This window comes from Equus caballus, chromosome 16 (assembly GCF_041296265.1).
Source record: "Equus caballus isolate H_3958 breed thoroughbred chromosome 16, TB-T2T, whole genome shotgun sequence".
Taxonomy (NCBI): domain Eukaryota; kingdom Metazoa; phylum Chordata; class Mammalia; order Perissodactyla; family Equidae; genus Equus; species Equus caballus.
The window spans coordinates 48,858,485-48,874,020 of NC_091699.1; the positions used below are offsets into that span (position 1 = coordinate 48,858,485).

At 56.0% G+C, this 15,536-nt stretch overlaps 1 protein-coding gene across 5 annotated transcripts in view; it reads right to left on the reverse strand.

The window, feature by feature from the left end:
- Positions 1-15,536, reverse strand: part of RNF123 (ring finger protein 123) — a 36,340-nt gene that overhangs the window by 16,657 nt on the left and 4,147 nt on the right. For all 5 annotated transcript variants that reach the window (XM_070237579.1, XM_070237576.1, XM_005600658.4 and 2 more), the window contains 25 exons: positions 15,115-15,225; positions 14,765-14,849; positions 12,044-12,123; positions 11,800-11,894; positions 11,334-11,388; positions 11,136-11,221; positions 10,749-10,835; positions 10,457-10,524; positions 10,138-10,263; positions 9,623-9,737; positions 9,434-9,538; positions 8,872-8,997; positions 8,645-8,737; positions 8,501-8,574; positions 7,586-7,703; positions 7,284-7,383; positions 7,007-7,068; positions 6,746-6,817; positions 6,416-6,536; positions 5,667-5,768; positions 4,214-4,332; positions 3,764-3,962; positions 3,262-3,407; positions 2,853-2,936; positions 1,936-2,043 (listed from right to left, as the gene is read on the reverse strand). In XM_070237579.1, the coding sequence (XP_070093680.1) occupies positions 1,936-2,043; positions 2,853-2,936; positions 3,262-3,407; positions 3,764-3,962; positions 4,214-4,332; positions 5,667-5,768; positions 6,416-6,536; positions 6,746-6,817; positions 7,007-7,068; positions 7,284-7,383; positions 7,586-7,703; positions 8,501-8,574; positions 8,645-8,737; positions 8,872-8,997; positions 9,434-9,538; positions 9,623-9,737; positions 10,138-10,263; positions 10,457-10,524; positions 10,749-10,835; positions 11,136-11,221; positions 11,334-11,388; positions 11,800-11,894; positions 12,044-12,123; positions 14,765-14,849; positions 15,115-15,196 (2,508 nt within the window). In that variant the 5' untranslated portion in view covers positions 15,197-15,225. The remainder of the gene's footprint in view (positions 1-1,935; positions 2,044-2,852; positions 2,937-3,261; positions 3,408-3,763; positions 3,963-4,213; positions 4,333-5,666; positions 5,769-6,415; positions 6,537-6,745; positions 6,818-7,006; positions 7,069-7,283; positions 7,384-7,585; positions 7,704-8,500; positions 8,575-8,644; positions 8,738-8,871; positions 8,998-9,433; positions 9,539-9,622; positions 9,738-10,137; positions 10,264-10,456; positions 10,525-10,748; positions 10,836-11,135; positions 11,222-11,333; positions 11,389-11,799; positions 11,895-12,043; positions 12,124-14,764; positions 14,850-15,114; positions 15,226-15,536) is intronic.

The window sequence follows — 15,536 nt, forward strand, 5'->3', positions numbered from 1 at the left end:
CAGCATGGATGGACCTGGAGGGAATTATGCTAAGCAAAATAAGCCAGACTGAGAAAGACAAATGCCAGAAGATTTCACTCATATGTGGAATATAAACAAGTACTGGGACAAAGAAAACAGTTCAGTGGTTACCAGGGGAAGAGGGGTTGGGGATAGGCATAGGGGGTGAAGGGGAGCACTTAAGTGGTGACAGACAAGAAATAATGTACAAGCGAAATTTCACAATGATGTAAACTATTATGCACTCAATAAAAAATTTTTTTTAATTAAAAATAGAATTACCATTATGATCCAGCAATTGTGCTTCTGGGTACATATCCAAAAGAATTGAAAATAGGATCTTGAAGAATATTTGCTCACCATGTTCATAGCAGGATTGTTCACAATAGCCAAAAGGTGGGAAGCACCCCAAGTGTCCATCAATGGATGGACAGATAAACAAAATGTGGTATATACATACCATGGAGTATTAGCCTTAAAAAGGAAGGAAATCCTGATACATGCTACAACATGGATGAACTGTGAGGACATTACGCTAAGTCAAATAAGCCAGTGACAAAAAGAGTAATATTGTATGATTCCACTTCCATGAGGTTCCTGGACTGGTCAAATTCAGAGACAGAAAGTAGAATGGTGGTTGCCAGGGACTGAGGTGAGGGGGGAATGGGGAGTTAATGGGGGGTGTAAGTTTCAGTTTTGCCAGATGAAAAGAGTTCTGGAGATTGGTTGCACAACATTGTGAATATAGTTAACACTACTTGAACTGTACATTTAAAATGACTAAGATGGTAAGTTATATGAGTGTGTCTTTTACCACAATTTAAAAACCATGGTTAAGACGGTAAATTTTATGTTATGTATATTTTATCACAATTGAAAAAAAAGAAAGTACAGAGATGGGAGGGCAAGGTTCCTAAGAAGATGGTACGGGTGGGGGTGGCAAAATTGCCTAGGGAAGTGGACAGGCATGGAATCCCAGTGGTGGGAAGGAGAAGTTCCCTGCCAGCATTCATCTTTGTGGGGCTGGAGGCAGGTGGTCTGTGGCAAGAGAGAAAGGAGGTAAAAGGTAGAGGTGATTTGGGTTCGGGAAGCACCACGGGAAGAGCAAATAGAGATGGCAGGGTAGAATTGGGGACACCAAGGGATCACTCAGTTGTGGAAGAAGGGCATGCCCAAGAAGGAGGGGGAGATGCCCTAACATGGTCACCTGGGGAACATCCCAGGGCACTCACTAGATGGCAAGAGATGCCAGGACAGGCAGGGAAAGGAAAGAAGTCTAGAGGGTCCGGGGCCTGCAGGTCAAAGCCTGGTCACGGAGGGAGTGCACTATCTGTCCATCTTGTCCTCGAGGCTGACTGCCCTGGGAAGACAGAGACTCATCTTCCTGATTCACTACTGAGTGTCCCTAGTGTCAGGATGGCACCTGGCATACTCCAGGCTCTGGGCACACATTATTGAATGAATGAGTGAGTGAATGAGTGAGCAGGGAAGCCAGTGGCCTCATCCTCTGGAATGGGAGGGAGATGAGTCAGAGAGAAGCAGATGTGAAGAGTGAAGGTGAGGCTCAAGAGAGGCCACAGAGCCCCTGATGCCCTGGGAGAGAAGGAGGGGGTCAAGACACTGAGAAAAGGGGCAGGGGGGAGGGGGTGCAGGGACAGACAGATTCTGTTCCTCAAAAGGATATGAGCTGGAGGGGAACTGGGGGGGGGGGGGGTCTAAAAATGACATCTACTCAAGTTCATGAGGCATGAGAGGTTCAGGGGATGTGGCATGGGGTGGGAGGGGGGAGGATGAGGGGCGGGGAGGTGGCAAGTGTGTGCCAGAGGCCCAGGAGGGCAGGGCGTATGGAGGTGCTGGCACAAACCTGCCCAATCTGTGACTAGTCAGTGAGCTTGGGGAGGGCAGCAGCCACTGGCCAAGGCCACATCTACTCACTTGGGAGTAGACTGTGGCATGGACCCAGGCAAGACGGCGACTCAGGTGGTCCAGCTTTTCCGAGAAAACCTTCTGGCTCTTGGTCAACTCTGCAAGGATGTCCTTCCTCTGGCACCAAGGGGAAAAGAGGACAATCAGGACATGGCCTCATGCCCAGACCCACCCTGTCTCCCCCCAGGCAGTCCAAGGAGGGGCCTCACTGCCACTGGGGGCCAGCAAAGGGTTGGGCAGACTCAGCTCCACTCTACAAAACCCTCTTCTCCCTCTGACCTGCTGGGATGTCAAGCCTCAGAACAGGGCCATAGTTGTCCCTTCAGAACGTGGAAGTGAGACGCAGCTGGGGGTCTGTGAGCCCCTGGCCGGGCTGCCCCAAGGACTCTATGCTAGAAGCACAGCTTCAGCAGCTGCTCTCACTCTGGCCAAGCCTGGGGCTCTGCAGACAGGTGGGGGTGGGGGTGGGGGCCTGCCAGGGAACCCTAGCCTGGGCATGACTGGCCCTACTCCCCACGCCAGGATAGCTCCAGCAGAGGTGCTCCCGGGGAGTCGGGGAGACAGGCCCTGCTTCCTGCTGACTTTGCAAGTGGCCGAGGAAGCACTCAGGGTCAAATCCATAATTGATGAGGAGAGTGGGTTTGTGTCAGCACTTAGCGGGCCAGGGGTGGGAGCACCTTGGCACAGGCTGCAGCTAGATGATACGGCTCAGGCCGTGCCTGGTCCTGGTGCCAGCCCTGCTCTTACTGATGTGGTATGGCCAGGGCGGGGGCAGGGACAAGGAGAACTGCTGGGACAACCCCCAGGAGCAGGGGCAGGATAGCCTAAATTTCTTTTGTGGCCTGCCCTGGAGACCCCAAGCAGGCAAGCTGCCCCTCTTCAACACCCCTCCTTCCCAAAGACCCACCAGCCTGACCAAGCCTTACCCACTTGGGGCACCGGCGAAGCTTGTCCTCTGTGTCCCTCAGAGCCATTGCATACTCATTGACATCATCGGACACACCCACCATCTAGAGCATTGGACACCACATGTCCAGGGTGACCCTTGGGCACCTCGCCCAGGTTTCTTCAGACCCAGCCTGGACCCCAGCCTGCCAAGCTCCCAACCTTAGGCCCAGGACAGCGACCCCCACCCTGAGAAAAGTCAAACAGGTCAAGCCTAAACAGCACTGGCAGGAAATAGTCTTGCTGTGGCATATGCTCACATACACAGTCACACACGGCACCCCTGCACACACATGTGCACATGTGGGTGCGCGCAAACACACACACATACACACACACATCTAAACATGCAGAGCTGCATGACAAGCGCATGGACCAACAGTGCGAGACCTTGCCCAGCTGCTGGTGAACGCTGAGATTATACATGATGACAGCACCGTCTAGGACTTCCAGCAGGGAGTTCTCAGTGAGGGGCTGCTCAGGTTCCTCAGGGGGTCGTCCCAGCAGCAGGCCTTCATTCCAGTGGCTGCCCTCAACTAAGGAGTGGGGGAAGGGCAGGGTCAGGGTCAGGGGCCAGTCCAGTTCTCTCCTAAGCCTGTGGAGCCAGGATGGGCTTCATAGCAGGAAAAGGAAGCCCTCTCCCCTGCCTGGGCTCTAGGAGGGACCTGCAAGGAGAACATGGGAGGAGGGCAAGGCAAGGTCCTGCAGCTCCAGGTCCTATTTCTGTAGCATCGATTTCCTGCCCTCAGAATGTACTTCCCACGCCCTTGAGATACTGCCAGGCCACAGGATTGGGAGGGAATGGGGGTACATCCTGGCGTTGCCCAGGATGGGGAGTTGTACATGATGGAAGGATCCTTCAATGCTACGCCTGGCACTGCCTGGCACCTACTGTCCTCACGGGTCCTCTGCTCAGCGCTCAGCGTGCGGACTTTCACTTTCTCCGAGGTGCTCAGAGGCCGCCGTGGGGTCATCAGGCTCACAGCTGCTGTGCTGAGGAAGCGGTTGGCTCGGCCCAGGGTTGGAGAACTGAGCCAGCCAGGCCGAGGCAGGGGCAGTGCGCCCCCCATGGCCAGGGCCTGCATGGGGCGCTGTGGTGGAGAGAGGAGGCCAGGTGCCAATCAGTTCCCCAGGACCTGAGCCCACTTAGGGCTACCTTGATTTGTGGGGATGGGGAATGGGAAGGGAAGGTTCATGCCTCCACCTACAGCAAGGGAAGCTGCCTGGTGAGAAGCTCCTTGCCTGCAAGGAAGGGGAGATGGCCCTGTGATAGAGGAACCCTTGCCCTTACGATAGAGGGACAGTCCAACACGAAGCCCCCTGCCTGCCCCTACCACGGCACCTGGGCTGCAGCTGCAGCCGCAGCCGAGGCTGGCTCCTCATCCTCATCCAGGTCATCCATGGTGGCTGCCTGGAGCTCCAGTGGGTCAATCAGGATGTTGGCCTTGGAGGCAAGGTCATCTGAGAGGAATGGCAGGAGGGCTCTCAGGCCAGTGGAGGGGCGAGGGGTCACTGACGGAACTGCCAAGGACCGCAAGAGGGCACTGGCTGGCTGGGCAGGAGGGCTTGCAGGGCCCCATTTACCACTGTGCCTGCACTTCACCCCTCCACTTACTCCACCTAGCCCTCACTGCATCCCTGGAGCCCTGTCTTGTAGGCACTTAGTAGCAGGAGGCATTCCCATCACACCCTCCCTGTCAGTCCCTCTGTTGTTTCCAGTGACTTCAAGCTCTCTAGGTCCCCCCACTTCTCCGACTGCTCCATTGCTTCCTTCCTTGTTCTGCCCCATAAACAAAAGGAGATCCAGGGCTGCGTAGGCCTCTGCTCACCTCACTCTGCACACTCCCCAGAGGGTCCAGTCCTCACTGCAGGCTTGTCCCCATCTCTAGGCTGACAGCTGACTGCACCACCTTTACCTCTAGCCCAGGCCCTGGTCCTGGCTGCATCCCCGGGCACCTCAAGCACATGGAACTTGTCATCTCAGCCTTCTCCTGCTGCCCTTCTTCCTGATGATGCCCCATCCCCACAGCCTCTGGCAAGAAGCCTGGGGTCAACCATGGCTGCTCCTGCCCCTCACATGTGCCTTCCTCTACCTCCTCTGTTGCCTGGACAACTAACCTCCTATATCCTTGCTCAGCCCTTGCACTCCATTCTCCACACCACAGCAGCCAGAGGGAGCTTTTTATAATGCAGACCCCCAACCTTACTCCCCTGCCTCAAGACCTTCCAAAACCTGCCCTTGCCCCTGGAATGAGCCTACATCCACCTTGTAGACTGCAAGGCCCTTAGACTCTGCCCTTGAGACTCCTTGGCCTCATTTCCCATCGCTCCCTGCCTCACATTTTCCTTTCCGGCAAACCAGCCACTTTCTGTCTCTGGGCCATGCTGGGCTGTTTCCAGCATCCTTTTTGCTCATGCTGTGCTCTCAGCCCTTTGCAATGGAGCCACTTGTGCTCATCCTTGAAAGCAGCTCAGGCAGCAACTGCACACATCCCCCTTCCTCCCCAACGACCGTACCAAGATCCCATGGTCCCTTCCTCTGTTGGAAGACCTGCTCCTTATTTCATTACAGGGCTCCCAGACTTCCTCTGAGGTGGGTTATCAAGGGAAAGGATAGCTGGACCCAAGATCCAGGGCAAAGTGGACAGACAGATCAGCAACTCCCTGCAGGAGCAGGTCAGAGACTAGGGCGCCCTCTGGTGGGCACAGGGTAGCTCGGCACTCACAGCAAAGCTGGCTCAGGGACTGCCCTCCACCAGCACACACGGGCTCACTGCCCACCAGCCTGCACACACCTTTGAGAGTTTTCCGAAGGTGGGAGAGGAGGCCTCCAAGGCGCTGCAGGTCAAAGTAGTCCACCTTGCCATTATAGAAGACCTGGGGCGGGATGTAGGCCTCTGGGAGGAGTTGGGAGGCCAGGCCACAGTCAGAGCCCAGCAGGGACATCCTCCCAGAGGCCACACCTCTGCTCTGGCCTAGCACAGAGGGGACCCCTGGCCTTGGCCACCTACCTGCCCAGGCACACAGTGTGGCCACCCCCACCCTCTGCTATTTCAGGTCAGTGCCAGCAACTGCAACCTGGGGTGAAGAAGCATTCTTGGCGGCAGGTCACTCAGGGGAGAATCAGAGAGGACCCTGACCCAGCCCTATGGGCTACCCCCAATCCAGGGCAGGTAAGGCTCCCACTGGCCCTTGAAGATTCTGTCCCACACAAACACAGGGCCCCCTAGCACCTCAGAGCCCACTCAAGGTGTCCCCTACAAAGGACTGCACAGAGGGCTGGGCAGGCTAGGACTGAGGGGCCCGTAATGGACAGGAGCCTGTGAGGGCAGTCAGAGTGAGCGTGGGCTCGGCAGTCCTGGAGGGCGGGGCTCCTGCTTGCCCCAGTGGAGAAGCCGCCTGTCAGTAAGGTAGGACTCAACTGGGCAGGAAGCCTGGGACAGCTCTCCTAAACCCTCAGCTCAGCACTCCATACCAACACTAGGGGCTGCCCTGTGCCTGGCTCTGCCCAGCCTCTAAGACTCAAGGCCCTGGCCCCACTCACCCTCACTGAAGGAGGCGCTGGGGTTTGAAGCCTTGTATTCATCCCAATAGTAGCGTAGGGCAGAGATCAACCGGTGTAAGAAGCAGACCATGTACTCAGGGGGGCAGAGCATGGGCATGTTCTGCAGGCACAGGGCATAGGACATGCATCTGCGTCAGCCCAAAGCCCAGGGACTTCCCCGGGACCCTGGGCTGAGCGGAGAGGGAAGGGCAACAGAGGAGGAGCAGGGCTAGACATGGATAAGGCAGCCTGAGAGGTGTCAGAAGCTTGGGGTGCAGACCCTGCAACAGAGCCAGGGGTCCACAGCGGGCTGGCCTAGGGGACACCTACCCCCCGGCCACTGGCATTCTCCTGCAGAAACTTTCGGAACTTGGTCAGGAAGATGTACCTAGAAGCTTCACCCTTCAGGGAAAGAAAAAAGGAGGCTGTCATGAGCTCAGGATGTTGGCCCCAGACTGGACTAACTCAATGCTGTGCCTCAGCCTGGACCCTGCCATGGCAAGCTGAGCCAGCCCCTGCCCTCTGTGTCTCGAGGCCCAGCACAGCACCCCTCCCACTAGCGACCCACGCAGGGGTCTGAGAGTCACTCACCCCATTTTCATCTTTATTGTTCAACAGCAGCTTCAGGATTTGGACCTGGAGTTCTTCCACCACTGCAGGTGGGGTGGGGAACACGACACTGAGCCCTCCTCAGGCAGGGCCTTGCCTTCAGGCTCCCAGGGATGGGAGCAGGTAGCAGGTTTGGGTCAGAGCTCCTCCACCAGGGCTCCCTGAGCCCAACCTAGGCATGGTCACTACCAAGGGCCCCTAAGTATGTAAGTATACAAATCTTCCACCCCCTCCCTAGTGCCCAAGGCAGGGGGCAGACCTTCGATGCGCTTCTTGAGCCTTTGGCAGCCCCGTTCATAGGCACGCCGCCGTAGCCGCTCCTCAGCGGTCTCATCCTTCACCTCCTTACTCTCTCTGCCCTAGGCAGGGGCAAGAAGACGGAAGACAGCAGGGCTCACCCAGGACTTACCAGTCCTCCTTCAGACAGAAGACCCCTACCCCCACCTCCAGCCCAGCCGCCAGAGCTGGGGCAGGGGACTCATGTGCTAAGTACCAAGTAGCTCAGATACCCTGTGCCAGCCCTCACTATGACCGCTGCCCACCCCACCCAGATCCGCCCACCTCCCTGCTTGAGCGGTGGGGCCACCAGGTGGTGGGAATGAGCTCCTGTAGACCAGCCTCCTCCACACGCAGGGGGCTCTTGATGTAAAAGAAGACAACGGACTGGAGCACATCAAAGCTGGCGGTCGTCAAGGCAGAGCTCTGCTCACCAAAGGGTGCCCCGTATGCTCTCATGAGTGGTCCCTAGGAAGCCCTCCCAAAACCTGCCCACCTCCGGATGTGCCCATCACGGCTCTCCCACTCCTAAGGGTGCCACTGCTGCTACGTGCCTGTCTGCCCCAACCCTGAGCCCTGAGAAAGAGCTGTGGCTGTCAAACCTATCAAACCCGATTCCCAGCAAGTGCATGAAAAAGGCCTGTCACAGGCACAGATGACTGTGGGACAAGCCAGAGAGACGGCGTGGAGGCCAGTCCGTCTCCCAGCTTTATTTCTGCCTCCTGGAAGCTGAAGACCCCAGGCAGAAAAGACAGCTACCAGCATAGGCTTCCCAGCCAAGTGCCCAAAGCTACACTCTCTCTCCTATTTGTGCAGTTCTCAATGTTCAAGGGAAGCGGGAAGAGCTGATTCCTCAAATAAGATCATGTAGGAACCCCTGCCACGGAATGTGGAGAAAAGTGCAGTGCTTTGGCTGAAGAGGGCAGGTGCCCCCAGACCTCCACGTAGCCCGAGTCCGTAGCCATCCTGAGATCCCTGCTCTGACTGGCCAGTCAGCCTGGGTGCTTTGCTCCACCCTCGTGCTCTGTAGAGAAAATGCTGGGAGGGCTGGGTCCCAGAACAAGGACTCACATACGGGGTGGCTCTGGTGCTCCTGAACCTCCCTGGGGAGCCCTGGCCAAGGGCACACTGCCCTCCCTGGCCTATGCTGAGCCAGAGGGCACCACGTGTCTGGCCTGCCTGGCAGCAAGTGGAGGATACAGGACATTGCTAAGCAGAAACTTGCGGGACTTCTCATGCCTCAGGATGGCGATGGTGAGTCGCAGGTAGTGGATCTGTGGAGAGGGAGTACTCAGAGTGGGCGGGTAAGGCCCAGGGGCTCAGGGCAGGGGCAGGAACTCCTACCTGCAGGCCCAGGTCTGGGACAATGGGCGAGAACCGGTACAGCCGCAGCAGAGACATCATCAACTGCTTGAGGCAATCCTGTACCTCATAGTCCTGCAGAGATACACCAGGCTGAGGGCAAGTTCTAAGACAGTCATCTGTGGGGCCTTTTCCAAGACCCTCCTCTACCTCCCCCATCTCAGTGGAGCCTGACATCCCGGCCTGAGACCAGAGGTCAGGAGCCTCACCTCCATGAAGAGCCACAGGAGGTCCAGGACCTGGCGCACCACGGACTGCGCCTGTGCTGGGGTGCCCACCTCCATGATGCCCAGCAGGAAGCTCATGAGCACGGCCTCCACCACGTACACCTTGCGCTGCACCAAGAGTGGGCACTGGTGAGATGGCAACCTCTGCCCCATTCAGGGCACCCCTGCCCTGGCACACGACCAAGGCCACAGGCATAGATGGACTCTTGGGCCCCCGCAAGCAACCGTAAGACATAGAGTCAGCCCTTTTGGAGTCTGACTGAGATATAAGAAGGGCCACTGTCCCAGAGCCCTTCTGGGGCTCTGTACACACAGTTCCCTTGGGCTGTGATGTCATTACCCCTCAATCTTCTTTCTAGGACATCCCGATACCCTCAAATGGAAGCATTTCCTCCTCCCCTGGGTGACATCCTTAAGGTCTGAGGACTCTGGGCACATGGTGATGCCAGGTGATGGTGCTGGACCTCACATACCTCAGTATCCCAGCCCCTATCACAGGCATTTCTAGCATGGTCTGCCTCTTCCCCTCCCTAATATCCCTCACCAGGAGTGGTGCGAAGTGATGGAAGATGTGGGCCAGTGTGAGGAGGACGGTGGGCTGGCCCTGCAACTGCCACTGGGAGCTTTCCTTCTCTACCAGCCGCCCTTCCTGTGTGTGGGGAAGGAAAGAGGACTGTGAGAAGCAGAGAGCTGTAGAAGGCCCCCAGCCAACCTGGCCCAGATCCTAGCTCACCACAGGGTCCAGCTCCACACCGAGCACGGCCTGGAAGCAGCCCAGCAACTTCTGTGCCCGTACCAGGTCAGCACGTGGCGGGTCCTGCAGGGGCCGGTAGCCCGTCACTGGGTAGGTGCCACAGAGTTAAGCCAGCAATACTTGATCTGTGGCTCAGACACACCTGTCCCCTCCTCCCCACTAAGACCCCTGAGGAGGGGCCTAGGCTCTAGGGCAGGGCTGTGGAGTCTGGTTGCATGGTTTACATCACAACTCTCCCACTTATTCTCCACGGAGTGAAACTTCTCTTGCCACTTCATGTTCTTTATCTGTTCAACAGAGACAATAACAGTACCTACCTAACAAGGTTGCTGCAAGAATTGTTGTCCTCAGCACCCATCTAAGCTGTACCCTACTCACTCCTTGAGGAAGCTGAGGCCCACCAAAAGCCTATAGAGCTCCTAGAGCAGGAGACCCCCATCCTAACTTCCCCAAGAGCTTCCAAGCAGTCCACAGCCTTCTTTGCAAAAGGATATCGCAGAGGACGGCTGCCAAAGTTGAAGGCGACAGACTCCTTGAAGGAGAGGCTGATGGCTGGGAAGTAGGCCATGCCTAGGCCCCTGGATAAGTTCTCAAAGGCGGTACCAAGCGACACGCCATTCCTAGAGAAGGGAGGGCCTGTGAGCCAGTGATAAGAAGGATGTGGCCAAAACAGGCCAGTGAGCAGGCCCTTGTTGGGGCTATCCACCCGTGGGCTACCAGTGTCAGCCTGGCCCCCTTACAGAGACCAGGAAACTGAGGGAAGCCCAGGGAGGCCCCAGAGGCTAAGCCTGTGGCTAGAGGCAAGAGACTCACAGGCAGAAGGACAGAGTGCCGTCGTCCAGGTCGATCAGACAGCTCACGATGTCCCCTGCTGCCCATGCCTGCAAGGGGAGGAGGCCTTATAGCTGCGCAGAAGCCCCCGCAGCCTGCTCACTTTGCCCCTCTTGCTGTGTCTCCACTATCACCCAGGGAGACTGGCCACTAGAACAGAGGAGCTGAGTTCCTGTCCCCTCCCTGGTGCCCCACAGTCCCTCGCAGTTGCCCAGTGGCTCCCGCCTAGCTGGATGGACATGGGGCAGGTGGGCACAGGGGGCTCAGTCCTCACCTTGCCATAATTTGTTGTGGTCACATTCCACTTGCGTACCCGGTTGCCATCATAAGCATAGGAGTTGTGTGTATCTCCAACCCCCTCCTAGGGAGGAAGTGTCTGTGAAGTCCAAGGGAGGTGGGAAGGGGCAAGGCCACAGCCTACCAGCCACCAACCTTGGACTCATATGGCTCTAGAGAAGGGGGCTGATGCTCTCAGGAAAGGAAAGAGGGCTGTTTTCTGGACTGGGTTGCCCAGAAATGGGGTGGGACACATTCCCCCTCCAGAGGGCAGTCCGGGTTCGGGTCCTCAGCAGACCCCATGCATTCTCAGGGGCTGCCTGAGCTCTGATGAGCCCTGCAGCAGGAGAAAGTCTTCCTGGGAGGGCCCCCCCCCCCCACGAACCTCTTGATTGAAGCGGCAGTTGATAGTGCACCAGCCGATCTGCATGAGCCCCTGGGAGGAGATGAGTACCTCGTAGACCCATTTCCCTGGAAAAAGCAGAGTCAGACCCAGCAGGTAAACAAAGACTGCCTCCAGCCTCAGGCCTGGGCTCTTAAACTTTCTCCCAACTCCCTGGGCCACAGCAGAGCATGGGCTCACCTTTGTACACGCATGTGGTAGAGCGGATAGTACCAAAGTTGCTGTGTCCAATCACCTGGGTGAAGAGCAGAGGTGGTGAGCCTTCTCCTGGGCACACAGAGTGCCTGCTCAAGGGAGAATGGCCCCATCCCCAGCTCAGCTCACGTTGGCACTGCTTGCCTGCTGTGGCCAATGCTGCACTGTGCCTGAACAGAGTAGGAGGGCCTAGGCTCTGTCAGGAGGGATTCTAGGCCAGGAGCATGATGGGAGGGGCTCATGGCTGTGTTAGGAAGAGCTTGGGGCTGGGGTCACACCAAGAGGGTTTCAGGGCTATGTCAGGAGGGTTTAGGGGCTGAGGACCCAATGGGCCACATCAGGAGGGGTTTGTGACTACAGCCTTCTCAAGAAAGGTAGGGAGACCAGGGCCACATCAGGAGGAGCTTGGGGCTGTGTTAGGAGGGGCTGGGACCTGGGGCTCCTCACTCACCCCCAGGAGGTCATCATTCACCAGAAGAAGCCCCTCGAAGCCACCTGTGTGGTCTAGGACCACAGTGGATGGGCCAAGCCGCCCTTCAATCTGTCCTGAAAAGGAGGGAAGTGGGTGTGGGGTCAGGCAGGGCACAGGGTCTGACAGCATGCAAAGAGTGCATTGAGCTCACCAGGGGAGTCCTCAGGGTCCCCCAGGACCCAGTCTTGGCTCCTCCAACCCCATTCCAGAAGCTGTCATGTACCCTGGCTCTCCTCATCCTCAATGTCCACATGTAACAGCTGGTCCAGATGCTCTGGTAGGTTCTGGAAGTTCAGGGATTTCCTGGGAAGAGCAAGAGGCTGTGAGGGGCCCAAAAGTCCTTGAAACCAGCCAGATGACACTAAACCCCTCTCTCACTCCCTTTCCCTGGAGTTTCAGAGGGTGGCTGCCTTGACTCCATAAAAATGATTGTGCCTAGTCCTAGATTCTGGCATGCCAGGGGTTAGAAGGCTGGATTATCCACAAAACTAAAAATCTGGTCCAATTTGGTGTACCTCAGGAGTGTTAAAAAAAAAAAGAAGAGCCCTCTCTAAGCCTTAATTCTCTCAGCTGTAAAAAGGGATCAACAGCTGTATGTCAGAGATGCATTATTCCAAGGAATAATGCGGGCTCCCCACATAGCCCAGAGCCTGCCCACTCTCAAAGGTGGCTATGCTGATTATGCCCGGGAAAGGAAGGACGGGAGAAATGCTGATCTATAAGGTGGTCAGTATCAAGGACAGCTAGTCCAGCCCTTGACCCCAGGCCTGTGGTCCCAGCCAGGCAAGCCGTGTATCGAATCAGACATGTCCTAGGAGGATGAGCCCTCTGAGCTGTTGGCTGGCTTTGTCCTGTGCCCACTTGTACAAGAGAGTAGAGCACCTGGCCTGCCTATTTGCCACCTGCCCCAGCCAAAGGGGCTAGGAAAATCTGTCTGAGTGGCACCCTCATCCTCCAGCACACTTGCCCAGAGGAGAAGGGCTCTGTTTAATCTCGGCCAGCTCTGTCCTGAGTTCAGCTGCTAAGAATAGCAGGGAATGGGGTGGTGGTAACTAGCAGGGCTTGAGCAGAGGCCCAGTGTGCATCTGGATCCAGCCCACAGACTGCCGGCCCCTGCTCTTTCACCTCTAATCCCAGCTCCTACCCCATTCATCTGCCTAGAGAGTAGGCTCTGGAAGGGGACGTAGATGGGTCAAAGCAACGACTCTGTGGCAAGGTCATTTCAACCCATGCTCAGGGACCACATGCTCCCCTGCTGAGAGCTACTACAGACCCTGAGCTGGAGGAGGTGGAGAGGCACAAAGCCTCCTCCCTACTCCTGCTGAGCCCCAGGCCAAGGCCAGGTAGCAGCCATGCAATGGCATGCCCACTGGTAGCATGGAGGGCTGCAGCCAACCCCATCCCGGAATACCCCAATGGGTCCAGGGATAAAGGGGGCTTCCTCAACAGCAGTTCTTACTGGCCCACACTTGGGAGGACTGCTTTAGTCTTGTGTCTGCTCTCAAGAGCAGCTGTGGGTGGCCGGCCTGAGGCTTGGCCTCACTGAGTGCCTGCAGCACTGCCCATTTGGCCAATCCCAACACTTGCCTGCCCTTTCTGCATTATCCGGGTCCCAGCCCAGGGTTCTGCATCCAAACAACCACTGACTGATTGCTCTGCCACCTGCTCTTCATCCTGGCCGCCACAGCACTAGTGGCAGCAGGACCATTTCTGGTATCACATGAGGTAGGGATCAGATGGCTCTGGGAACAGGCCAGGACTGGGCTCGGGTAGAGGTGGGCAGTAGCCCTCCACAAGTAGGAATCCTTTGGCCACCACAGCCGCTTAAATGTAATAGGTAACAATGCTGCCCTTTGTGCCTGCCCCAAGAGCAAAGACTGTGGAAGACAGAATAGCCCAGGCTGGCAAGGCGGCTGAGAGATAGGGACACTTATGCCTCGCTGCAGGGAGGCAGAATCTACATGACCCTTCAAAGAAGTAATTTAACAACAGTCTTAAAAGTGATTGTAGTTCAAATGCCCTAGCCACATGATTCCAACCCTGGGCATCCTCACAGTACTGTTTATAAAAGCAAAAGCCCCTCCAAACCAGGACAGCGCCAAGGGCTTCTGCAGACCCCTGGCCCTAAAAGGTGCCCACCAAGATCAATCTGTAACGTAGAAAAACACTCAGGGAATAATGTTTGATTTGAACCTATTGACAAAAATAGAATCTAAACTATACTTTTGAAGGTGAGAGCTATATCCACTATCTTGATGGTAGTGATGGTTTCATAGATTATCCATATTAAAACTTCCTGAGTTGAATACATGCGGTTTGTTGTATGTCAATTACTCTTCAATAAAACTTTTTTTAAAAGAACTAAACATGATGGAAATTTAAAAAGAAAATTTCTATACAGTACAATCTGAACTACATACATCATGAGACGAACAAAACAGAAAGGAATCATGCTCAAATGGTCATGTCAGAATAACGAGAGGACAGATACTTTTTCTTCTTCTATCTATTTCTAGGTTTCTGCTAGAGTGCACCTGTAACTCTTTTATGGACTAAAATGCATTAAACTTCCAAGGAAAAGGGGCTGGTATGGTCTGTACTTTATAGATTCAGGGAGGGCCAGGGTGGGGCAGATATGTGGGCAGGTGCACACGGGACCAGATGCTGACCGTGGAGTAGGTATGAGGTATTATGCCAAGCCCTGAATGTGCACCATGCCCCTAACCTCCACAACACCCTCAGAAAGAAGGTACTAGCACTGCCAGGGAAGAAGAAGAAGCGGAGTCAAAAGGCAGACTCTCTGGCCCAAGGTCTCACAGCCCCAAGTGGCAGAATGAGAACGAAACCCAAGATAGCCTATCGAAAGCCCAGGCCCCCTAACCCACAAGCCAGCCTCCGTGGTCTGGTCCCATGGACTGAGGAGGGGCTACCCACCCGGCCATACCTGTTGGTGGCTGTGGTCGGTGTATGATCACGAGAGGAAAAGATGCGGTGCAGGTAGTCATTAAGCAGCTTCTCTTGGACAATGCCTGGGCCACAGGTCAGAAGGGAAAGAAGGGTCACCTGGTCAGTACAGCTCCCAGAGGCTCCTGGTCCTAGGCTAGCCACAGGGGTCAGAAGAGCAGTCACGTTGGGTGTACTGCTCCATGGTTGCTGGTAGAAAACAACTGGCTCATGAGGACTAGGAGGGCAGCAAGGCCTGAGACTCATTGGACCTGAGATTTTGCCGCCTTTGTCTCTTCCTGTTCCTTCCCTCAACACAAGGAGCATCCTCCCAGCCCTGCCAACCCTTACCTGTGACCTTGGATTTCTCAGCGTCTGAGGTCAGCCTATAGCTCTTGCGGGAGAAAGACACGCCGGCCCCCTTGGATGCCATCCTTCATGTCTTGTGGGCAGCCAGTGGTCCTGGGAACGGAGTGAGAGGCAGACCTGTCTATGTGAAACCAGCCAAAGGTCTCCACACTGACCTCAGTCCTGGGGTGGCAGGAAGGCTTGGGAGCAGGTAAAGTCAGGTGCACGCACACTCACACACATACCAACACAGAGCAGAGGAAAGCAGGGGCTCCCAGCTTCCTATACAGGAACGGTGGGTGGGGTCTGGGCCCATGTGACAGGGCCTCACCATGTCCCAGTACTTAGCACAGGGCCCGACAGAGAACGGGTGCCAGACTATGTTTGTTGAACCAAACTAAATGCCTCAACCCTGGGAAAATCAG